The sequence below is a fragment of the Meleagris gallopavo genome, chromosome 6 (assembly GCF_905368555.1).
Source record: "Meleagris gallopavo chromosome 6, MGAL_WU_HG_1.1, whole genome shotgun sequence".
Classification (NCBI taxonomy): Eukaryota; Metazoa; Chordata; class Aves; order Galliformes; family Phasianidae; genus Meleagris; species Meleagris gallopavo.
Window position 1 is genome coordinate 33,539,960 of NC_139409.1, and position 25,997 is coordinate 33,565,956.

At 38.0% G+C, this 25,997-nt stretch overlaps 1 protein-coding gene across 2 annotated transcripts; it reads right to left on the reverse strand.

Annotated features, from left to right (window-relative positions):
* Nucleotides 1-5,786: 5,786 nt before the first annotated feature.
* HACL1 (2-hydroxyacyl-CoA lyase 1) lies at nucleotides 5,787-25,909 on the reverse strand. 2 transcript variants are annotated; one of them, XM_085226293.1, is made up of 17 exons: nucleotides 25,774-25,909; nucleotides 25,585-25,689; nucleotides 22,842-22,882; nucleotides 21,522-21,602; nucleotides 17,484-17,556; nucleotides 16,912-16,989; nucleotides 16,197-16,271; nucleotides 15,613-15,748; nucleotides 14,035-14,170; nucleotides 13,098-13,203; nucleotides 11,996-12,079; nucleotides 11,652-11,753; nucleotides 10,864-11,018; nucleotides 9,086-9,244; nucleotides 8,683-8,790; nucleotides 7,919-8,105; nucleotides 5,787-7,503 (listed from the first exon to the last, which is right to left on the reverse strand). In XM_085226293.1, exons 1-17 carry the CDS (start codon nucleotides 25,822-25,824, stop codon nucleotides 7,471-7,473), a joined length of 1,710 nt encoding a protein of 569 aa, XP_085082419.1. In that variant the 5' UTR covers nucleotides 25,825-25,909; the 3' UTR covers nucleotides 5,787-7,470. The 2 variants fall into 2 exon arrangements, with proteins under 2 accessions (XP_085082419.1, XP_010711124.1); XM_010712822.4 differs by having other exon boundaries at nucleotides 15,613-15,725; nucleotides 16,177-16,271.
* Nucleotides 25,910-25,997: the final 88 nt, after the last annotated feature.

Below are 25,997 nucleotides of genomic sequence, written 5' to 3' on the forward strand. Positions count from 1 at the left end.
TTATCTGTTGTTGCTTGATCTTTTCAGCACAGAGATGAGCCCTTAGAAACAGATGAAAGATCCTGCTGATCTACCATGTAAATAGAATTTACAAACCTCTCTCTTCTATGCAAGAATTAATGAATGCTTGTTAAAAAGAAGGCTGTTTCTCAGACCTGTTCACTTTCTATTGGCAGATTCTTTATCAACGAAGAAAATGCAGGAGTTCAGACAAAATATCATTAAACTCAGGGTTCTGAATGAGCACAGTTCTATTAAAAGGGAAAAAGATAATCAAGGCTTTCCAGTTCAAAAGACTCAACACTCTTCTGCTGAGTGGGGCAAAGGTAAAACAGCAACCCAGTGTTAATCCAATAATTCAATGACATGATGTCTGCAAAGTAGTACAGAAGAATTCTGCTCATTCAATTAGTGTGGGAGATGGAAAAGATTCTTTATAATTACGTTTTCCTTGCAAAACTTGTTAGTTATTTGGCAACAATAGTTTTTCACAATAAAAATACCTGCTCAAGTTCACACACCTGCATCGTTTATGCCTAATGTTTGGATTTATTACTTGGACAGTGTAGCTAACGTTCATCATGTCCTTGCTGATGAATTTAGATTTAATACAGAAGCCTGTACAGAAACAGATCCACAAAATGCAATGGAGAAAACTCACCAAGCTCTGACTTCCCAGCTCCCCTGTGCCACCCACCCAGCCAGGACCCAGGGCCCCGTGCAGCACCCAGTCTTGAGGCGAACCACTGCATGAGTGCATCCTAAGGGCAGCACATTGATGCTTAGCAACTTCCTACAGCACTAAAGAGTTATGATTAAACATTAAGGGATAATGCCAAGTGTTTTCCATCAAAGCTATGAGAAGAACACCACTGTGCCCTTGTAATCCTGGAAGGCACAACAAAGGACAATTTTCAAACAATAATTCAGCTGCTGACTTTTATAATATGACTCCTCTTCCCCTTTCCTGTTTGTTTCATCTGCCTCTTTGACCTTGTTTTTCAAACTGAAAGTCATTCAGCATTTGCTGTGAAATTGTATACAATTTTGTCTGAGGCAGAAATGTGTGCATACTTAATGGGGCAGACATGTAGAAAGACACAGCTACAATGCAAGCATGTGCTGTAAAAAAAATACAGAATCAGAAATCCCATGAAGTTGCTGAATGTGTCGATCAAACCTATGGAAAGCCTGATGGCTCCTTAAGATGTTTTGGTACAAGGTGGTTATTTGGTGCCTATGTCGCACATTCAGTGTGTTCTCATGGTCTACCTACTGCTCAGGACATGTACAATACCCAGTGCTCCTTAGACGTGATGCATTCATCACACAAGAATCCAGAGGAGATGGAAAGTTTTCAGGGTAATTTTTTTCATCTTTCTTCATTCAAGTCTTCATGGTTTCTCTCTTCTATTCAGAAAGTAGAAGTCTCTGCCTGTGCTAGCCCTACTGCTGGAGGCAGAGAACAGAAGTGTCTGGCAGTAATTGGCTTTCGTGATTCCTACTTCAAGTAATTTATCATCCAGCCTGCCAAGAAGCCCGGTGACTTGAAAAACATGATGCACCACTCTCTTTTTCCTCTGTGAAGAATTCTTGCTTGAAAAAAAAAAAAAAAAAAGCCAATAAAAACAAAACAAATCACCAGAATTACTCCTTAGCACTCTCTCTGTCTCAGTACTTTCCATTCTGGAGTGCAACACAGATGATGGCAATGCAGCACCCTGCACCTGATTTCCACACTGCACTGCAGAATATTACATCATTGAGATGTAGGCAAACATGCAGCTGAACACTGGGACATGTGCACCTTGGAAAATGCACCTTAACACTGGCTCCACAGCCTTCTGCAGGGGATCCCTACTGGAGATTCAGGAAAAGATTTGGTCATCAGTGTAGTAACCTCAAGAATCCAAGTGAAGTCAGTGAAGCTGCTCCTGAAATCAAGGATGTGCCTGGGTGTCTTTACCAAATAAAAGCCTGAAACAAACAAACAAACAACAACAAAAACCAACTTCATAGTATTTTAAAGAAAAAGTATCTGAAGTCTTGTTTTCCAGTGGTTGGTTTTCTTCTCCTCTCGACACTAAATACTAAGGGATCCCATGCATTGCAGAACCCCAAACCAGCAGCAGACAGTGCTTCCCGCTTTAGCCAAAGGCCTGAGAAGATAATCACAGAATCATAGAATCACCATGGTTGGAAAAGACTTCCAAGATCCTCTAGTCCAACTGTCCACCTACTACCAATAGTTCCCCACTAAACCACGTCCCTTAGTACAATATCTAAATGTTGCTTGAACACCTCCAGGGACAATGTCTCCACCACCTCCCTGGACCTATATTATAAAACTGAAATGGGGTATGCAGATCTCAGTAGAACAGCAGGAAGAAGCAGCAGGATGTGGCCAACCAGCTATGCTTTTTGTTTATTTTTAAACAAATGGATGACCATAAACTCTAACCAAGATGCTACGCATAGCAGGCAGAATTCCCATGTAGTATGAAGGAGACTTCTCTGGCACAGTATTGGATGGGGATAGCCAACATCCACAACTTAAATCTGCTGTATCTATAAGGTGATCACTGATTTCTAAGGCTGCTGGGTCAAGCAGCAGGTAGAAAAGCTTTGCGTTTCTATGATGCTTCACATTTTGAAGCCCAAGCAGCATACAAAGTGGTTGGGCGCTGCACATTGCCCAGTCATTCCGGTACACCAGGGTTGTCCAATTCCAAATGCAGGATGCTGCTGAGCCTAATCAAACCAGACAAATGCATTTTCCCAGCTCCCTCTGCAGAATTAGAGAGCTATTATTAAAGCTGTGCCGACATTTCCATTTTAAAGTCCTACACTTGAAGATTCCATAATTTGTATCAAAGACATCCATGCCAAGAGGCAGTTTGGCATACAGGGATAAAAACTTTGAATAAAGTCAGCACTTGAATAAATTCAGTAAAAAGGTCTCACTACTTCAACTACACAGAGTGAGGCCCAGCATTAGCTACCTATCTATGGTAGTTTAACGTCTGTGTTAGGGCTGAAATGGTAATTTTTACCAGCGTAATTTCTACTTATTTTCTGAGCACCTGAATGATAACCCAGTGTTGCAGAGGGAGCAGTTTATGGCCTTGCTAATGAGGCTTTCATACCTAAACCACAGCCATGCCTGCTTGCTGCAAGGAAGATGTATTGCTTTGACTGAAACCCAAGGTGTGCCTTGATATATCGGCATCTCCCAGGGCCAAGGTCTACAAAACACCAGATGTGCACATTACCTTAATGACAAGTGCCAAGGAGACAGACAGATGACAAATTCTTCAAGTACTTAAAAAAAAAAAAAAAAAAAAAAAAGTGCCAGCTTTTTTTTTTTTTTCTCTTTTTTTTTTTTTTTTTTTTTTTTTAATACTTCTGATGTGCTGATTTCATTAGAGAAAGTCTTTTACCCAGACAGTGCGGAGCTCTGGCTTGGATGAGTGCCTGAGTATATATTGGCAGTCACCACTGTAGGTACAAGGTATAGGGATGTGCAAACCTGAGCAGCCATCACAGAGAGAGCAGGAGGGCCTCTTCACCTGGCAACATATTTGGGTCTCAGGTAGGCTTGCAGGTTATGCTATGTCTCATGCTGTAACAGCTACTGTCAGACATTGCACAGAAATGCTCAAAAATAGTGATTGTTTTCTGGAAGCAATAGACAAAATTTGGTGTTGCTGTGTACATTTGGGGTCTATAAAGGCTTACATGAGCCTTCCACTATTTCCTCATTTGGTAGCATAAGAAACACTACATTCTACAGGCAAGTCTCCCATCAGCTAGGTGCAAAGACATTCCATTACCGACTCACGTCCGTGGTTCTCTATTTGCTAATGCATTTAGTCAGCTCCAAAACACTGTCTTCAAAAGTATCCCTTCATTGCATCCCATTTAGAATTTGACCTAGGATATTACACAACTACACAGATTGCTGGAGCTGACAACTTAAAAAGTCACAAAAGTCTGAAATAAGTTATTCCATGCAACCTTTTCAGTAGTGTGTTTCCTGTAGTTTTCTGCCTTGAAAAGATAGATGAAAACAAAAACTTTTTTTGGCCTATTAGCTCAAGTAAGCCAATTGTCATCCTATTAATTTCTCTTACTTATTTCTACACTACTGAAGGCAGGCTAGATATTCCTGGAAACAACAGACACTGAAATCGTTTCCATTTATATTAGCATGTGCCATAATTAGCAGGAAGGGCCTCTTTAAACCTTAACCATCTGGTTTCCATCAAATCATCAAAAGAAACAGTATACATCTCCTTCAGAATTACTGTTTCTCACTCATTACAGTACCCAGTTAGTTATAATTAAATAAGTCAGTAGTCCCTCTGCCAGTATGTTGTTACAATGATCAGATCTGATACCTGTGTCTGATATTACAAGGTCATTAAGTACAGGGGAGTACAAAACACACTTTTCTGTATTAACTGCAGCTATCAAGCTCTGTAAATAGCATAAAAGCTGCAATGGGGATTTTGATTCCTACATAAAGCATCATGATTTGGTCAGGACAGAAGTTGCTCACGTTTAGTGAGTCTTCCGTTGGCTTACAGCCAGCGTTTGCTGGTTTCTTGGGTACTGTGGCAGGCCTCAAGATTCACTGCAGCTTGTTTCAGGTGTATTTGGGATTTTGCATTGGTGTTTAAAAACAAAATTAGAAAGATTACATACACATTTGATTCCTCATCAAGATGAATATGCGCTGTAAGGCTGTAACAAGTGAAAGTAAGCATTCATCACATGCCCAAATGTTCCCAAAGCAGAACACGACTCACTAGGGACTAAAATTCACACAAAACAATTAAAAATTACTACAAACTAACCGTTAGCAAGCCGAGCATTCCAAGAGACTGCAGAAACACATACTCAACACATCACACTATCTTGTGAGGAAATTTGCTTATTCCTCATTTCCAATGACCTAGCAATTCTTTTTTGGTTTTGTTTTGGCTGATTAACTGTGGTTCCAGACTTAGATTACCTGTAATGCTTTTCTTGTACCTCCTGTACGTCACAGGTTTGTGACAGGCCCCTTCAGTGCATACTGCTGTCTTCTCTTTACAGACGACAAGTGCTGCGGGCCTGAACACTGGGTTTCCTTCCCCATCTAAACAGGTATACCAAAATTTCAAATGGTCTGTATTTACCTGAAAGCCCCCAGAAGTACCTATTTAAATACTATTCTAAACCTTCTGAGGAGATTTCGCTCCCTTTAATAATATGGGGACACTTCAGATATACCAACTTTCTGTCTCAGCTCTGTCCTTCATACAGTTTAATCTGCCCAAACATCCCCCTTAGATGCAGTTCCATGGTGTAAAACACAGCATCAAGCAGCTATGCCACATAAACAAAGCAGTACAAATGTCACTTTCCTTGTGAAGAGATCACATTCCATCTCTACTGAAATGTGAAATACTTATCCTTAGCTGTTACAACGTAGGAGTTTGTGTTATATCACGCCATTAGTCTATTTAAAAACTATCAGAAATTGTGCCAATTCTTTTCTGAACTTTCAAAAGCTCAGTGGCATCTAAACTGATATTATCACCTCTCCAGTTTCTATTCTTTACTTTCCATTTTCCATCTGTCTTGAACTATTAAAATGAACAGTGCATGCTATTGTGGCTATTCAACAAGATTTTCTACAAATCCAACTTAAACTGATTTCTAACAGCTGACATAAAAAGCTGCTGTAATTCAAGTTAGTTCTATGGCTCTATGATTCTATCATTAAAGAAGAAACACCATGAAAATCACTTTTTATTGATTTAAAAAAATATAAAACAAGAATCTCTGTATTTGCTTATCTAATACAAATGATCTCCCCTCTGATTAGTCCCAGCATTATCTTCTACAGATATTTTGAATCACCATAATGCAGTGTGTTTAATTGCTGCAACATATTAAAATCAATTTGTGGAGAGCATGAAGGAAGAATGAAAGAAAATCTGTGACAAGATCCAATGTCATTCCACTTTTCCTGCAGAAGGCCCCACAGAACAAAACTCTCCTGTCTCATACTTATTCATGAGTTGCATCTACTCAGTCGATTTTATCTTTTTACAGTTCTTACCCATCCTGTGGATATTACCTTCATAGACTCAAGTAGCCATGCGGCACTATGAATATCACTAAACACACTGCATGCATAGTGGTATCTCCAGTAATCTGCAGTGATCTTTGTCTTGTGAGAAGTGTGTGGAGATAATGCTGCTTAATAGTAATCCACAGCCTCCTGCCAGGCCCAGACTGAAGTTTAAGAACTAAGGTTTGCTTTTTACAGCAAACCTAACTGTAGTCAAGGATCTCATGCCAGCTCAGTCAATATCTTCATTCATACAAATGTCTTTGATTGGTTAAGTAACACTTAATGTTGGTGAAATAACTGACAGTAAAGACACCAAAACCCAATCAGAGCCACAGTTTTCTCTTATACATATGTAACAACAAAGAACCTCCCAGTGCACTGAAGAACAAATAAAGCAACCTGCTTGGTAGTGTACTGCAGAAGTATAGTTGCTGTAGGTCACTGTGACAGAAGCACAGAGAAAAAGCTCCTTTTAAAGTGTGAGCTCTAGGTCAGGTTGCCAGATGCAACAACAGGTGAAGATGCAATAGATATAGCCTCAAGAAGACTAATCTGCCCTCTTCAAAATCTCAAACTCAAGTGCAATAGACAAAATCAGTCCTTGTTACAGAATCACAGAATTGCAGGGGTTGGAAGGGACCTCAAGAGATCATCAAGCCCAACCTCCCTGCTAAAGCAGGTACCCTACAATAGGTCACACAGGTAGGTGTCCAGATGGGTCATAAGTATCTCCATAAAAGGAGACACCACAGCCTTTCTGGGTAACTTGTTCCAGTGCTGCATCACCCTTGCAGTAAAGAAGTTATTTCTGACACACCGCTTCTATCTAGACTAGAAGCTAAAAAAGCATCATGTAAAATTATTAAGTGACTGTTTCCCCACTTGGCTCCAAAGCACAATTATGCCAATGAGCACTTGCACAATACTTCATTTCAGTAATCACAAGATAAGGTCTCAAAACAAGTAGCATCAGTTAAAAACGAAGCTACTCTAATTGCAGACTGCCTACAATTTCTGTATTTCTAACAGTGTAAAACTGTCAGCATACTCTCTTCTTCCAGAACGTCTAAAATTTTAATTCACAAATCTTGATGACTGTAAGTTTGAGTAAATGAAAAGTTATGCAGCCTTATCATCTTTGCTAAGAGAGTCTGATATACATTAAAATGTGTCCTGTTCACTTCACAGTTACTTAATTTAATCACTTAAAGATTACTCTGATATCAATTTTTAAATTCCATTTTGTTCCACTGTTTACGTAAGAGTTGCATTGTTCCCTCTTCCGGAAACCAGTTTAGTTTTGCTTCATGCATGTCTTGCACCATGGCCAACTTCATCTTCTTTTACAGGTTAGAACGAGTAAGCCAGGGAAATTCCTGGAAGCAAAAACAAAAACAAAACAAAACAACAATAGAATAAAATATGCATCAGAATGGTTACACAGTAAGAGGAATAGGATACAAAGATGTATTAACTACCAGATGGAATCTACTTCACAATGTCTGATCACAAAAAAAGTGTCTCCTTTTGTCAAGAGTGAAAAGGAACAACTGCTACTTATGGTTACAGTCAGTAAAGAGACTGAGTATTGTTAAGAGCCAGTGAAGGAAAAAAAAACAAAAAAAAAACCACCAACAAGGAAAGAAGGCAACGCAGTGTAAATCTCCCAAATCTGAAGAGAATCTTTTTGCCTTGCAATCACCTCAACATTCTCGCAGCTTTTATGATGATTCCTAAGTACTTAAGATGTATCCCCACGTGAAGCTCACAAAAAATAGAAGACATAAATACCTGTTTCTTTCTCTCAGACTGTGGATCAATCATTACATTTATAAGAGAAGGTGCTCGCTTGTCAGCCAAACTTGCTTTCACAGCATTCTGCAGTTCTTCTGGTGTATTAACGAAGTATCCTTTACCACCAAAGGCAGACATAATTTTCTCATAGCGTGCATTTGGAAGGAGGGAAACAGGAGGTACACTGTGAAGAAATAGAAACTTTGGATAAAAGGCAAGGAAGAGTTGCCAGGCTGACAAATTTAATTACTTTAGCACTGATTTTCAAGTATGAAATTATTATTGTTCCAGCCTGATAAATTCTTCTGGGCTAGAGGAATGTGTTTCCTTTGCCACTATTAGGCTGCATTTTAATCTGGAGCAGTCTTTTAGCCTAGTTCCCCCTGTACAGGGATCTTAGCTCTAGAAGCAGAAGACCAATGTAGAGGCTGCAACAAAAGCCTCAGGTAGTTTTGGAGATGACTGGCATGTTGGAGGTTGGCCAACTATGAACTCCATACCATGGAGCTTGAACTGCTGCAGGAACCTGAGATGACTAGCAGAGTGTACAATTTCTATGCCACACAGTTGTCCAAACAATAGTCTGGAATATTAGTTAGTTCCTCGCCTTTGGTAACAGGTTCTTATTTACATGAACTTACCCCAGGGCTAAATTAACTTCATGAAAGACTTCCATCTGGATCACAAAGCATTAAAAGTGAAACAGAACGATCATTTTGGCCACTTCTACTTTAATTAACAAGACATACTTGTTAATTCACCTTGTAATAGGATCTCCGTACTGTAACATCTCTTTCCAGCTGCCTGCATCCAAACCAGTGTAAATCCCATTGTTGTTTACTACGATAATCAAGATTGGCAAGTTGTACCTACAAAGAGATGTATTTGGAAGAATTAGGAAATACCTGCACCTTTTCATAAGGCATTAAAAGTATTCCTTTTTAGTAAAAAGGAAATGATTAATAGAATATACATATATATCACATCAATCTGAAAAGTGATCTACTCATCGCGTGGCAGAACAGAAAAACTACTCTGTATATTTTTGGGTTGTTTTCATGCATTTTTAAGTGCACCCTGTCTAATAGCAGCGTCTCAGCCTTCTAGTTTAATTGATACTGGCAATATATGAAGAAGGCCTTCCTGAGCAAAAAAACCAAATACCTGCAAATAGTTTCCACTTCCATCCCAGAAAATCCAAAAGCACTATCTCCTTCTATGCAGATGACTCGCTTCTCAGGCGTTCGGTCTTTGGCCACCAGTGCAGCTGCTATGGCAAAACCCAGTCCAACTCCCATTGTTCCAAAAGTACCTGCATCAAGCCTAAGGGCGAGAACACACAATTACTTTCCAAGTTAACTACTCAAGCTTTATCTCAACTTCTAACAATTCCTCACAGATTATTAAAATACTGTTTCATAAACATATGTATAGAGATACCAGACATGGATTATTAATACTCAGTTAAATATTAGATAAGACTGCAAATGTTTTGAGACAAACATACCAAAACTAATTAAAACTGAGAACTATCATACACTAGTAGTATTCCGATAAAGAGAGTTTATTCTTACACGCTCTTAACTTGCATAGTAACAATATTTCAAAAAACATGTGGTTACTCCAGAGATATGCAGACTACATGAAATCTTTCTATATTTAATTCCTTGAAAATTTAGTCTGAAGGCCATCAATTAAATAATGCTGTCCAAACTTCAGCCTTCTGTTCAACTTCAGAAATCAAATTGCAATCTGTAATTAAGTTAGATCATTTCAATCCAAAGCACATAATGGATACAAAAGAAGAACTAGATTATTCTAGGGTTAGCTTTTAAGACTTGCTTTCAGACACGTGCGATCTCATATGAAAAAGGCAATTAACATTACTGTGTCCTTACTTACAAAAAAGGGAAAAATGTAAACTCTTCCCCAACTTAACTGGAAGTAAGTTTTGTTGGTCGGTTGATTAGTTTTTGTTTTGTTTACAAAGAAATATTTAGGGTCACTTAAAACTTCAGTGCTAATTTCACAAAAAGGCTCTAAGCTTCCCAGTCAGATCAGAAGCATCACTTCAACAGTCAGAACTTGCTCTTTTCCTTCCTGTTCAAAAAATAGTACTTAATTCCCATTTATAATCATCTTAAGTGTGGGATAGCTGTCCATAAAATGACATACCTATACTTTCAAATTTGGGTGACTACATTTTAAGCATGCAGATTTACATGAAAGTGTGCTCAATATATAACACAATTTTCAAGATGAGGTCATTCCTCTTACATTTTTCCTGTTTTTTTTTTTTGTTTTGTTTTGTTTTCAAGTGCTGTTTCAAAGAAAAACTTGTTTTGTATGAATTCTTTTCAGCATCAGACTCTATTTTATGTTTTTATTTTAAATCAAGATTTACCTTACACTACAGAAATAAGCACCTAGATTGGGAATTTAATATGATGCTTCTTACTCATTTTCCACAAAAAATAATGAGAAACTATCACTCTTGTGTTGCAAACTACACAGACAGATCATGGAGAAAGATGAAAATCTACAAAAGGACATTAGTATAGGCGTGTATAACATCCCTACAGATCTTCTCCAACATAAATACATTTATTTTACTTAGAATCTTTAAAAAGCATGACAGAAATTCTGGACCACGATGCTTTTGTTTTATATAAATCTAATTTTGTTTATCATTTCAATCCGAAGCACATAATGGATACAAAAGAAGAACTAGATTATTCTAGGGTTAGCTTTTAAAACTTGCTTTCAGACACGTGCGATCTCATATGAAAAAGGCAATTAACATTACTGTGTCCTTACTTACAAAAAAGGGAAAAATGTAAACTCTTCCCCAACTTAACTGGAAGTTAAGTTGAAATATAAAACAAAAAATTTTGTTTTATATAAATCTAGTCTGTTGAGCCAGCACAAGGAAAATATCACACCTTTGACGGGGATGATAATTAGGAAGCATAGTGCGCCCGATGTCCATGGTGTTTGCTCCTTCGCTTACCAAAATGCAGTCCTTGGGTATCAGTTCTCTGATGTGATGAAAGACTGTGTAATAATTCATGGGCAGGGATTTTTGTAATGCTAAATCCTTAAAAATAAAAGAATTTAGAATAAGATGCAGATCTGAGACATGTAAATAAACTACGGAAATAAAAATGTACTATGTTAGATAGGGATGAAGTTATTTGGACTTCCATGCTATACTTCCAGGTCTGCTTTATCTATTCTGGTGACACAACATATTTATCTGAGGCTCACTGTGGTCAGCAACCTGCTCCCTTGGCTGGCAGTTTAACCTCAGTTTAACCTGAGAGATGCATGATTTTTTTTTTCAACCATTTTTTTTCCCCACTGCTGATCACTCTAAGCACTGTCATCTGAGTACTGGGAAATAGTTCGAAAGGGCGGTCTGATGCAATCAATCTACTTAAAAATCCACTTTGGAAAAGTGCATCTGAACATGCAGAATACAAGTTGTATGAAGTTACACACATTCTAAGTATCTGTGGCATCTTGGCTTTAAAAGCTATTTGCATTTGACATAGATTATGCAGCCACCAGCCTTGCTAAACAGCACAATTACAGAGGAAAACAAAGAATGAATCCATTCTGTGTGAATGTCCAAAGTAAATGAGGAGTTTGAGTACAGAGCAGTGATAAAACTGACTGTGTATCAGTCCCTCTAAAGGTGAGAAAACAGATTTGTTTAACTTAATACTACCTTTGATCTTTCCTCATTGTTCAGCATTTTCTCTCTTAGTCTCTTCCACCACTCTGAATTAGAGGGATATTTTAAAGGTCGTTTGCTGAATTCTTCTAAAAGCTGGAAGAATATTTGAGATGTTGCAGATTTCTTTCAACATATTTAAAAATACCACAAGCATCAAGAATGTTATCAGGAAAGATCCCTGCACAAATCATAATCTTTACCACTTAATTTGGCACTAAACCGGATACAAAGCATGAAAATATTGCATGAAGAAAATGCTCTTTTTTTTTTTTTTTTTTAAAATAACGTAAGAGACAACTAAGGTAAAAACAGGAAGACATCTGACATTACCTTACCTGCTTAGTTATGGTGCTTATATCACCTAATAACATTGCAGCTGGCCTCACATTATTCCCCAACTCTTCTGCACAAATATCAATCTGTATTTCAAAAAGAAAGACTACCATTAACTCAAAAATATTAAAGGGATTTTTTTTCCCCCCGATTCAAGTGAGGAACATTGACTCTATACCTTGTTCAGGCTGTACAGGTAGTTTTCTTTCTCTTTCACTGAAATGACATCAGGAAATTCTTTATTGAAAATAAAATTTTAATATTCACCTTTGACAGTGAAAAAGCAACTCTAAATGAGCTTAAAAAGTTGTTTTTAAAGAAAAGATGCTTTTTTTTTTTTTTTTTTTTTTTTTTAAGAAAAAGAAAACATAAGAGATATATTGATTTGAAAAGTCAAAAGGCATTCTAGTTTAAAATTTGCTACTCCTCTGGAAAGAGAGATGATGCTCCAGGCCACTGAAAGCTGGAGAGGCACATCAAAGTAAGCCAACTACTTCTCAATCATAGACTCTTACAGGAGAAGATTTTGAGGGCATAATCAGTTTAACAACTTTTCTATGAGCTGGCACACATCCAAATAATTAATTGGTTGAACAGCCTTTCCTTCTCTTTTCCCATGAGCATTACTGAGTGACTGAGTTCTTGCAAAGACTGATTGACTCTGAATCTGAAACTAATTATATTTTGAAAAAATCCAGCTGAGGGCAGTCAAACAGTAAGAAAGGTTTCAAATTTCAGGACAATTTGTTTTCAGTCACTGAAATTCCAGTGCTCCAAATCTCACATACACATCATGAGTCTAATCCTGCATTAGTCAATTGCACACAAGCATCTGCTCTTCCCACGACATCAACACCAGTTCCTTAACAGCTGGAAAAACTCTAACTATTTTTTTAAAAAATACAAGGAAGTAAAAACTAAATAAAAATTAAAGAAATCAGAACTATTTCTACAGAACTACCACACCTATATACACTCAATTGCACTGTATGCATGGCAGTATTTTTCACATGAACTATGCTACCAAAATAATTAGCAAAAACTACTCTAGGCAATGCTGGAACACAGAGGACATCCTTAACTGACAACTGTTTTCTTCCTCACCTGAATAACCTTTACATCTTGTCGGAACCTTGGTGGAAGTCCAAAATGCAAAATCCAGTTCAACCTCGCACCAAGCAAGATGATTACATCAGCATGTAATAATGCCCTACCAAGGTAAATAAGAGAATTAGATGAGGAAGAATAATTGATAAATTTAACAGTGTTTTCAAAATTACAAGTAATCCTAACCATCGCAGTAAACACAAGGATATACATAGGTTGCTCAGAAAGTAATTCCTATTTATATCCATGGAAACTACACAACAGATATGAAGAGCATGAGAACACTATATGACAGAGCAAAATCTCAGCTACAAAACACTATTTTTGACATAGTCACCACCATTAGCTATGCATTTTTGCGAGCAATGAACATGAGCCTGCACACTGTGCTCATAGACATCTGCACCAGCAGAAGTGACCCACTGTTTATGAACAGTGTTTCACCACCCACCACCTCACTGTGCTGACGTTCACTGCTCCACACTTCTGTTCTGTGAAGGTGTACTGCAAACACCGTGCAAATACAGCAGACAGCAGAACTTGAACTGCAATGCGTGCATCTTACGCTTCTGTTTAAGATGTTAAAATAAAAGGCTAATAGTTTTTCTAGACCACTAAGCTAAGTTTTTCAGATGAACTGTTCATCAGTTTCCTTTAACGTCATCAAATGCATGATAACAACACAGGTTTTATTAGCTACAGAATATTATCTCTCAGATGAATTATCTTCCTGGCCAGCATTCTAAGCATTGTCAGAAGCAATACACCTAAATTTGTTGCTTCTTTTCAAGCAAGATCCTCAGAGCTCTATAATGAAGTACAAAATACAGCTGAAACAATTTCTTATGTATACATTTTGTCTTCCCTGGAATTTGTAAACCTCCCCAGTTCCCAGTTGTTTCCTCAGATGTTAGAAGTCTTGCTTTATATTTACATGGATCTTGCTGCAGCTACACAGTTTGGATGGTTATCAGGAACTACTCCTTTTGCCATTGGCGTAGGCAAAAAAGGCAGTCCAGAAAGGTCCACAAACTTTCTGATGTTGCTTTCAGCACGTGAATAAGCAGCACCTGAATGAAACAAAAGGGACTGCTTAACACTACAGAAACCTACTGCATCCACCTGCATTTCAATTAGATTACATTAGAGGCAGAAAGAGTAGTACTTCCCATTATGAAAGCTGTCTGTTATTTTTCACTCTAGAGAACTCAAAAGATAAAACACAAAAAAGAGGTATTTGGTTTTACATTTCCCATAGGTGAAGTTCTATATTACGGTACAGAGAGCTTTGCAGCAACAATGGGAGATGGCATTTGTGTCACATCATGTCCTTTTTTGCTTGCCCTGTTTATGCCATTGTATCAAAGGTGTTGTAACAATCTACCACAGCAGGTCTATGATAAGCCTTTAATGAAAACAGGAGAAGCTCAAAGAAGATCTCAAGAAGAAGATCAGTATTTGTGCACACATTTATTCTGTGGTGCTTTCTGCAGTACAAAGCAGCTGAATTAGGGATGCCCAGACAGCTGAGAATTGACTGGTCCCTGTGCAATGGCTTAAGTCCATGAGTTTGTGCTAACAAGAATACACAGAAGAACATCTGGATACATCTGTTGATTACATTTGTAGAAAAAACAGCATTTCTCAACTGCTGACATCAACAAAACACATTGAGCTTTCTACCTGTCACAGAAACACCCATTGATTCATGTGTATCAGGTCAGGGGGAAGGAAAATACAAACCAACTTCTTCTGAAATACTTACTATCTACAGTTTCATTACCTAATTAATAATAAGACCCATCTAATCTTAATTATTTCAGTTTCCGGTTAAACACAGAATCTTTCTCTGAGATGCAGATTATTCCAAAGTCTGAAGGAGAACTGTGTGGATGAAATTAGTTCGTTATTTCAGTTCTATTACACCTAGTGAACCCATATCTTCCATAGAAATGCTCCTGCATCGACTGACATTCCAGAAGAAGAAGCGACTAAAGTAAGTGAACCAGCACAGAAAATAATTATCCCCTGTCTTTAGGGACACTCCTCTTTCAGAAATGAAATACACTGGCAGAGTATGATGGAAAATCTACAAAGCAGCAGTAACAGCAACATCTGCTGTGTTGCTTCATGACAGATAGCCTGGCACTTTCGGTAAGTCCACATGGGAAAGTGACCTTCGGTTAATTTGTTTCTTGACAGTGGTAGAGAATATCACTTCTGTATTCTAATGCAATTTGTCTGGAACTTTGGAACTTCTTGTACTGGTTCTACAGTTAAGAATACAGTTATCTGGTTGTTGTTTGTTTTTCTTTTTTTCTTTTTCTTTAACTTGTATTTCCTAAGTTGCCTCTTCTTTTAACAGATGAAAAACAGAACAAAATAAAATGCTTTAAAAAAAAGATTTTAACGTCAACTTTCAATATTTTTATGTAGAATGTAAAATGGAGGGGAAAAGAAATATCTTTAGTCACTGCTCTCGTCCTACACTTATACAGTCAAAGCATACTACCTTTTCCAATGATTAGCAAAGGCTGCTTGGCGTGAGCAATGATGGATGCTGCTTCAGATACAGCAGAGTGCTCAGCTGTGCTGATGGGAGGTGGTGGGCAGCATTCTACATACCTGGAAGCAAAGCAGAAGAGGGTCTTTAAAAAAAAAAAAAAAAAAGAAATAAAAAAATCAAAACAAGGAATAACAAAAAATAAAACCTATTGCTTAGCACAAAAATCCCTGCATTACCCACAGAGTTTATCAGAACAGGACAAGCACATCTTTAAAACAGATTCTGAAGTTTTTGTTGCTACTTGCACGATTAAAGAAACATGCATCGTTTCAGAGATTCACAGATTGGTGTGACTAAGACACCATCACAGGAATTTATTCATTTTCACACATTTCAACATAAACTACAATCCATATCACATGTTATAATTGAAAGTTAAAATTCAAGGCTGAATTTTTCATGTTATTATTGCTGCCTTATACTAAAACATGTAATCTCTTGTTGCTGTTTATCTTTTTCTTAAGGCAAAAAAACTTAAAGTACACGAAACTAAAAGTAAGCTGTACGCACTTGACAGAGCTCTTATTCACCTGAAGATTCACAAAATCCCCAGGTATGTCAATGTAACAGGAACCTGGGCGGCCATATATACTGGTTCTTACAGCCTAGAAAGGAAAGATAATCAGAATTTTAACCATTGTTTGAAAGGTTGTTAAAAACCCCTAAGATTGAAGATCACAGTATGCAGTGAAGAAACATGCTGTTTCAAAATTACTGAATCATCACAGGGAAAATTCCCTCGGATTGTTTTATACCAACTAATTTAAGGTTTGACTGTTATTTACATTTCTGTTTATGCACAGTACTAGATTTATATTCTTTCATTAATTTGCCATAAGACAACTCTATTATAAGCAATTGTATTTGGAAACACTAAAATAAACTTTTATGCTGAATTTTTATTTCAAGTAGCATGAACAGAGAAAAACAAGACAACTATCTTCTATTACATTCTTAGTTCTTCTGTTACAGGTAAATACTCTGCTGAATTTGCACTTCTGAAAACAGCTATGATGCCTGCAGAATTTACAAAAAAAAAAAAAAACCTTTCTGGTTGTGATCTTACTCCACTGCCTAACATTTGCAGGACTGAAGTAGTTGTAGTTACAACTTTACAAAACAAAGAAACAAAAAACCCAAAACACACAAACAAACAAACAACAGCAACAACAAAAACCCCACAGACCTTATGCAGTAGGAGTCATCTACTTGGTGTTCTGCTGTTAATTCAGTACTTTTTCATACCTTTTCAATAACAGCAGGAATGACTTCCAGGCTGCTTGGGCGGACAGATAGTTTGTTATACAGCCTAGCAGCTTCAACCTAAAGAAATGCATATAACCATTACACTGATTTATCAACTCACTTCAACATGAATAAATTGAAAAAAATGTCAAATTAAAAGCAACAAGGTATCAAATCCCACGCAGAAAAATGCAGTTCCTCTTGTGGTGTAAACTGGCAAGCTATACTTTTTCTTGAGGCTCTTACATATTTCTTCCCAGAAAGAGATGTTTCTTTTTCTTGGAAAATTTATTTTTCTTTCTTTCATCTCAGATGAGACGGACAAGGGTGATTTATCCCAGCTGAGAACCTGAAGGCCAGCACGAATTCTAGTGTGGCTGTGGACAAAGAAATTCCAAGTGGTCTGGTGAAGTGCATAGTGACAGTTTTAAACCAGTAGATGGAGCAAATCAACAGCATTATAAAATCTGTTAGGAAATGCCAGTGTCTGGGATTCTTACTCCTATGCTAAAGAAAAATATCACCAGTTATTTAACTGAAGCCATTTCGGAGAAATGGATATGTCTGCGTACCTGTGGGAATTCCTGGAAAGCTCCCATGGTTTCTTGATTTCTGTCAGAAGAGCCTCCAATTACAATCAAAGGCCTAGGAAAGTATAAACACACATACATACATATATTTTTATAACTGCAATCACATCTGCAAACTTACTTTACAATCAAATCTTAATATTGTCGAGACCTCAGCAGGAATAGAATATGACCAGCATACTACAGGAGTAAATCCTAAATATCATGCTTGACTTCCTAGCAGCGCTCACCAGTCTGAGGACATTCTGGCCGTATGAGATGATCTCCATCTAGAATAAAAATTCTAAATAACTCATATTGCTAGCTATTTTAATTAGTTTGGTAGCATAACTGACAAAGTAGTTGGCGAGAAATGACCATTTCTCTCATAACAAATACTAAGATTTGTTTGCAAGAGACAATTAATGTGCAGACACTAGAACTAAAAAACACAGTAGAAAGTGATCTTTTCAGAATCAATTTTCTTTGCATACCACTTGGAACGCAACAGAAATTAACTAAGTATTTGACAGCTCTTTTCCTTGCATTCAGTTCTTACTTCAAAAAAACCTCCAAAGACCAAGGAGACAAACAAAAACCTAACATGATTATAAGGGGCACTGTTCTTAAACTGGTTACAGCTATGTGTGAAAGGTGGTGCTAAGTTACAATATGGGTAATACATTCCACATTAAAACACTTTTGTTGTCAGTTCTGCAAAACACAATCATTATCCCACGGTGAATGAAAATTGGTCTTTCATTGAGTTTGTGGGTCAAAACTGAACTTCCTAAAGTGCTAAATGCTGATCAAGAAGAGAAAGCTCTCTTATTAATTTGCACATTCATCCATACTGAACTGAAACACTGACCCAATGTTTCAAGCCTAGCTTTTCAGGCTTCTAAATGATTTCTCCTTAGACACAGCCTTTCCTTTGATTGCATTTATATATACAATGTGTTAAGATGAAACATAAACAGCACACTCAAAGCATAGCCCTAAGTTTAGACACTCCTAATATTTTGGGATATGTTTATCTAGATCCAAGACTCGTATTCAGACTATCCTCTGCCACATATTAAACCTCAGTTTGAATACCTGGACATGGTGAGATTAGAACTTCAGGCTGTATCTCACTTCTATTACAAATCCTTATGGAAAATGCATTTGGTGAATACTCTGTAGATATTTTATTCTGCTGATGGTACTTTTTTTTTTTCCCCTCCTCTCAGCAAAATGATTACTTCTATCCATATACAATCAGTCTGTTTCACTGCAACAAACTTTACATTCCTTTCACTTCTCTTTTTCAATTCTTTTTATTTAAAAGTTCTAATAAATAAAACAAAATAAATACTATTTAGGAGTAGTAGTTCCAATATACAACATACACATACAATGAAGAGAATGTTATATATTTAACATGGCAAGCCCCAACAATTATACTACAAAAAGATCTGGTTCTGCTTGAAATTTTAGAATCACAGAATCCTTGGAGCTGGAAGGGACCTTTAAGGATCAGTTAGCAATCCTGCAATGAACAGGGACATGCACAGCTACATCAGATTGCCCAGGGCCCTATCCAGCCTCAACTTGAAAGTCTCCAGAGACAGGACATCAACTACAACACTAGGCAACCTGTTCCGCTGCCTTACCTCCCTCACTCCAAAAGACTATTTCCTTATATCTAACCTAAATCTACCCTCTTTGAGCTTGAGTTACATAACTGCAACCAGAAATAAGAGTTTTCCTCTATGTGATCACCATTCTATACTTCTGGTCCAACAGTACGCATTTGTAAGAGCAGTGCTTATTACTGCTAGTTAGATTTAATTAAGTCCAAAACAGTGAAACAGGAAGAACAATGACTGCAATTAAACTAATAAGAGTACCAAGCATGGATTTGCAAGTGAAGAACTTACGTAAACTGAAAAAACATTTCAACTGCAACCTCAGGTAAAGAACAGTATTGCACCACGCCAGTCTAATGAAATCTTAAAACTATTGCAAACTATTTTTTGCTGACTACTTTTACAGCCTGAAATACAAACACTTTTACTCAGAATGAGGCAGGAGAGAAGGTGGAATACCTGTAGGTAATTTTTAACACATTTTACCCTCGGAAATGTAGCTTACCAAGGCCTCACTTGCTACCTAGTTGTTTTGATTTACATGTCTGACGGCTTGGTAGGACAAGCTTTCATGGTAAACTAAGGCACTTCTACTCAGTCAGTCAGTGCTTGACTTTCTTCCAGTCATTCCATAAGAGTTTTTTCACCTGGGAGGGGCTAAACAGAGGGGAATCAGAAGAATGGCTTTCCAGGCTCAAGGAGGATAATTCAGACTGAGCTTTAAGGACTATCACTAAGTTACTAAAGTCAGAACCATTGGGGCCAGTTCAGCTATTAGCCCACTTCTGTGAGAAGCAAGTTGAAATTCAGATCACAGCAGCATGTCACAAAACCAGGTATCATGCCATGGAGTCACAAGACATGAACAGTGAACTCTAATCTTGCCCTACAATGAGTGGAGAATATTTGGGCCTATGTCCCTTTTCATGGCAGACAATTAGACTGGTATAACCACGCACCTTAGCATGTATCGTGTTTTCATCATCACATTAAGCAGGAATAAGGAACAGCTGCTACTGAAGGAAGTGATCCTCTCCTTCCCTTTGCTTGGCTTCTCTTCCCTTCTAACACCTTATCTCCTTAATGCTTGACCAAGTCTTCATGCTGCTGTCTAGTGAAATAGACTAGAAACCTCATCAGTAAACTCAACAGAAAAATCACTAGTCTTCCTCTCTGAAGCAAAGCACCATGTCTTTCACCAGAAATGCCAACTGAAAAGGTGAAAACACTTTTGAGACTCTCTAACACTCAGTGGAAGCTCTGAATAATGAAAGAGCTCACGGAAAATTACTTTCATAAAGCTGAATTTAGCTTTCGTGTATGCTTATTTCTCTCCCTAAGGCACGTAACAGGCAAAAGGCAAGGCTGATGGGGCTCGTGGAAAAATGCCTGTTCAAAAACTGTGGTTTGTTTAGTGAAAACCATCTCCTTCTTACTACAGTGTCTTCAAGTAAACAAGTCACTCCCTCATCCTTTTGCCAAGAATAGAGGCTTACACAAGATGAAGTTGAGTAAACAGAGCTTATCTCATACAAGAATCAGCTTGAGTGAAAAGAACAACACGTCCTGTAAACTCACCAGCAAGCACCATAAACATTTATTCTTATTGCTAAATTCATGACTGTTCAAAAGAAAAACTTATTTATCTAAAGTCATGTAGGGATAGCAAAACTTTGGTCAATAGCTACTGACAAATTAAAAAAAGTCTGAACACTACAGAACTTTTTTCAGTGTCAGAGACTTTGTTTAGTAGAGCTCCCATTACCAACCTTCCCTTTCCAATCAGCCATTACAAACCTATTCCTCCAGGTCACGCGTATGTGGTACTACACAGCTTCTGCCCCAAGTACTTCATGCAGCAGTCTGAACAGCTTTTAGGGGCAGACCACCAGCTAAGGTTGCCACATTTCAGTGAAGGTTTGTGGGAGTAAACGCTATCACTCTATACCATCACTTAATTCAGTGCTTAATCACCCCTCAAAATGTCTGTGTGGGGAGCAAATACAGATTTTAACAGTGCAGTTGTCAATTTGTTCTTGTATGAAATATGGAAAATACAGTAATTCATAAGCGTTATGGCTTTCAAGTATAGAAAAAACTCTAAAATTCTTCCAAAACTCAGTAAAGCGTTACAAGGTGTATCTTTCCTTCATTTTCAAATGCATCCATGTAATAAGATATATCAATAGACTTTTCAATAAACACATACTAGGGTAGGGCAAAAAGGAAAACTTATCCATGAGGATACAAAAAGCTGAACACAAAAAGTTACTTTTAGGGGGCACAAATGAAGAATTCACAACTCGCTACCTACAAGAAGAAAAGAAGGTCATATACTAAATAGTGCAGAGCTCAATATCTACAACAAATAACAGTGAAGAGTTTTAAAGAGAAAATGGAATTAAATTACCAGCAATTTATCGTTGCATTTGCCATCCCACCAAGGGTATGTAAAAAACCTGGACCAGAAACTACAAGACATACTCCTGGCCTGGACAGAAAAATAAAAAAAGAAAGAAAAAAGGAAAGTGAGTACAGTCACAAACAAAAATGAGTAAGATGTTGAAAAATAAGATATTAAAATTCTATTCATGTTGTCCAAATGCATGAACGTGGGATTTGTAGGAAGGACTAACCACAGATAATGCAATCAGAAATTATTTATCTTCACCAGTGCAAATAAAAAAGCAAGTGAACAGTTGTCATGTGCTACCCACAAACAGGTCCAAAACATATGGTGGCTTATCATACTTAGCATCGTGATTACGCAGCACTTTATTTGTTTTGCCACATCTGTTCCATCATTTAATGCCTATGTGGAATTTGGTAAGCCACCTAAGTTGTCTCAACTCCACTTAAGCACTGGGTATCAACAAAAAGAGCTCACAAGGAGAGAAAAGGATCTGACTCAAGGCAAACTTTATTATAGTCTAAATCAAGCACAGGCACATCTTATTCCAGATAAAGAGATAAAAATCATCATTCTTAATTACTGGGCATTCTCCAACAGTTCTGTGGGCTATGTAGAAATGAGAAGAAGAAAAAAAGAAAAGCTTATTTTTGAGGATTACTGAAAGAAGAAAAACCTCAAAACAGGTCTAATATTTGCAGATAGGAAAGGGATTGATCATCTGCATCAAGTCTGCATTTGTAAGTGCACACCAGTTGCTGACTTCAGGAAAAGATCCATAGGATACCCAAACAGCAATACCCTTTATTTCACAGGCCACAGAATGCTTCCCAGCAGCGCTAAGAGCAAAATGCAGGAGAAGAAGAAAATCCAGCATTTCGTGTCAGGAGAAGCACATGATAAACAGGCAACCATGTAATTAGTCTCTGTATATCAACAAGGTGTTTTTTGAGTGATATGACAAGACTAAGGTACAGCAGAGCAGGTCTACCACGTTGCAACAAACAATGGCTGTTAGTTCTGCCCTTCATACCAGCAGTGTTAAACTACACATAAGAAACCAAAAGGAAAAAATTTCAGGCAGTTATAAGAGTCACACTATTACATGACTTTCAGCATCTCTTTGTTCCTGCCCTGAATCGTACCAATAGAAATATTGATAACCGATGACAAATAGTTTAAAACTGATGTTTCATTTTAATTGTTCTACATCTGCACACACTAAAAAAAAAAAACCCAGCTCCAAACCAAGCTTCTGTTGAATATAATATAGTTGATATAAATTATATCATTATAAATGTTGATAAATATAGAATTTACCTGCCAGTCAGATATCCAACAGCAGATGCAGCGTAACAAGCCTATGGAAAATATTGTGGAGTTATACAGTTATTATTAACATATGCACATTTCATGGTATGTACATAACATTCAACAGCAGTACTGAAATTAAGCAGGTAAAGATGTTTCCCTGATAATCACAGCTTAAACAGAACTTAAGCAGCCCTTTGCCCTTGCCATTACAAAGATGTGTTTATAGAATCATTGAATATCTCAAGTTGGAAGGGACACTAAAGACCATCAAGTCCATTAACCTTAAAATTAACATGAGCAAGAAACGCAGGTAGAACAGATACAGGCACTGAACTTCAAATTTGAAACCACTCATGTGAACACTGGGTTTGAAAGATAGCCAAAGCAGAGGATTGCTGCTCCTAGACAAGGAGGGTTTCATTAAATACTACCCTCAAATTCAACTCAAATACAAGTAAACTAACATAATGTAACTAGTAAATTATATTTAAGTGTTTTTGTATACATTGGTCCAGTAAAAATAATACTGCCATGTCAAGGAGCAACCCTGCAGCCCCTTATGCTAAATGCAATGGGACTGGCATTAAGACTTGCAATCAGTGTGTGGCAAAATCTTGCTGCACCAACCTGAACTTCATGCTTGGTACATGATGTCAGATTCTGTTACAATGAACAGATTAATTACAGGCCTTGAAAATATGGCCACAGGTTGAAAGCGGGGGTACCAGAATAATAAACAACTATGCTGATGGCCAATTACTGGCCAATGCAAAAGTGCTGCTTTGAGAGCTGGGGAGACTGTGCTTTTGCTTTAGAAAAAGTGGCAGTGGCTCAGCTTGGGAAAATAAAAGCCAACAAAACACACCAAAAAAACCCAGGTGTAATAGGAAAGGCACCTGTTCTGGCCTGAGAGATTAACACCCATCCAGTACTGCACTGGCCGTAGTTCAGGCAGGAAGGCCAAGGGTTCTAAACTGTTCACAGGCTGAAAGATTGTACAAAATGAGATCACGAACCTGAGGGGCATTGAACCTGAGAGGTCTGTTTTGCTTCTTTCCTTATACTGGAAGATTCTCAAGCTTGGTTCCTTGGCAGCTATGAGCATCTGCACTAGATGCAGTATATTGAATACTCATGACATAAATAGGATATGATTCTCAAAATCAGACTGCTTTGAGTATCTAGTGATAACTGTTGTTAAAGAGGTAAACATTACCAATGTGTGTTAATGAATAGTTTTTTTTTTTTTTTTTTTTTTTTTTAAGTTTAAAACTAACCTATCAATCTTCTAAATCTATCACAACAATCTGTAATTACTCAGGGAAAGGCTCATGCCGCTACTGAGTTGCAACATAACCACCCAGTTCAAGGGCCATATGGGACAGGAGTTAAACTACTACTAGCACATTTGTACCATGTTGCAGGCCATAGGAGATTAGCTAAAGATAACTGACGGTATCACTGAGCTTTCAACTTCATGCTTTCATCTGATATTTCTAATCTAACAGTTTATTCTGCAAACTTTTGCTACAGCTAGTCTTAAAATGAGGCGTGCATCTGACTTCCATAAATCTCAGATTACAGACATCTACCTTTACCTACAAAGGAAGTACAGAGCTGTACACACAAGCACCACAACAATACAGCTAATAAATTTGGACAACTAGAACTACGATGCATAAATATTAAATGTACACTGAATATATTGTGTGTACAAGGATCTTGCTCTCTTCACTGCCAAAGTCTCCACTGAGGGTAATCAAGAAAACAAAAACCCTCACAAGATGCCATTAAAGAAATCTCAACATTTTGACACTAAAATAAGCCATCATAATATTGTTCTTCCCCTAAGCAAAAATATCTCACTATGTACTGGAAGTAAATGGAATATTTTTACTGAGAGTGGTGAGGTGCTGGAACAGGCTGTCCAGAGAAGTTGTGGATACCCCATCCCCGGAGATGTTTAAGGCCAGGCTGGATGGAGCCCTGGGCAATCTGATCTAGCAGCTTGCATCCCTGCCTAAGGCAGGGGGCGGTTGGGACTTGATGATCCTTGATGTCCCTTCCAACCCAAGCCGTTCTATGATTCTATGATTTACAGAGAAAGATGTTTCTCGTCTTCTTTGTTCTATCAGAAAAGAGTCTAGTAAGCAGTGATAAGTAGAAAAGCATCTAATTTGGCATTGCAGAGGAATCTTCTCTGTTAATTACAGACAGTACTAAGCTAATTTTTATCATGTTAATAACCAAAACTAAAGTTAGAATAGCTGCTAAATGACCTATGGGAATATAAAGAATATCAAAATCCAATCCTTCAAAGGAACCAAATGTATCTTTAAAACATGACAGTATGTATTTGCCTCTCTAGTGTTAGAGAGAGATCTTCCACATAGAGGCACATATTCCTCTCTAAGACCTCACACTCATTAATGTAACAACGCTGGGGTAAGACAGCAGAAAGACACAGCTCACGTCCACTTGGTTCAGGAGAGAAGGAAATTATTTGTTCTCTGCTGCCAGCTAAAGAAGACTGATAAGGACAGAGGTGAAAATCCAAGCACAGAAAGCTGGCAGGCCATCTGTGAGCCATCCAGCAGCAATCTACGAGCAATTCTTGAAAGCCAGATATAAACCTGATGTTGGTGGGAAATAAAACAAAAACCAAACGCAGAACCAGCGTCATGCCATCAAAACGCTCACGTCCCTGAGGCTAACTCGTGACACCTGGGATCTAAGCTGGCATACTTACAGCCTGCTCGTTTCTCATTCCTATGTACTTGATTCCAGCTGCCTGCGCTGCGACTGCCACCTCAGTGATCGGAATACCGACAACGCCGAACATGTACTCGATATTCTAAAACGGAAACGTTAGAAATCAGAACGGCTCCCAAAAGACGGCTTAGAAAACACGCGCCAAGCATAAGCCCCGCGCTCTTACTTGCGCCCTGAGAGCCTCAGCGATCAGCTGAGCGCCGCTGACCTCCTCCATGCTGCCGCTCCTACACAGCAGGAAGACGCAGCGCCGCTCATGTAGCGCCGGAGGTCGCGCGGTGACCGGCAGGCCGCCCAGCCAATGAGACAGCGGAGGAGGCGGGATTAAAGGAGACGAGTCTCCGCCTCCCAGCCAGCGGGCGGGCGGTGAGAGGGCTCCTATTGGCTAGA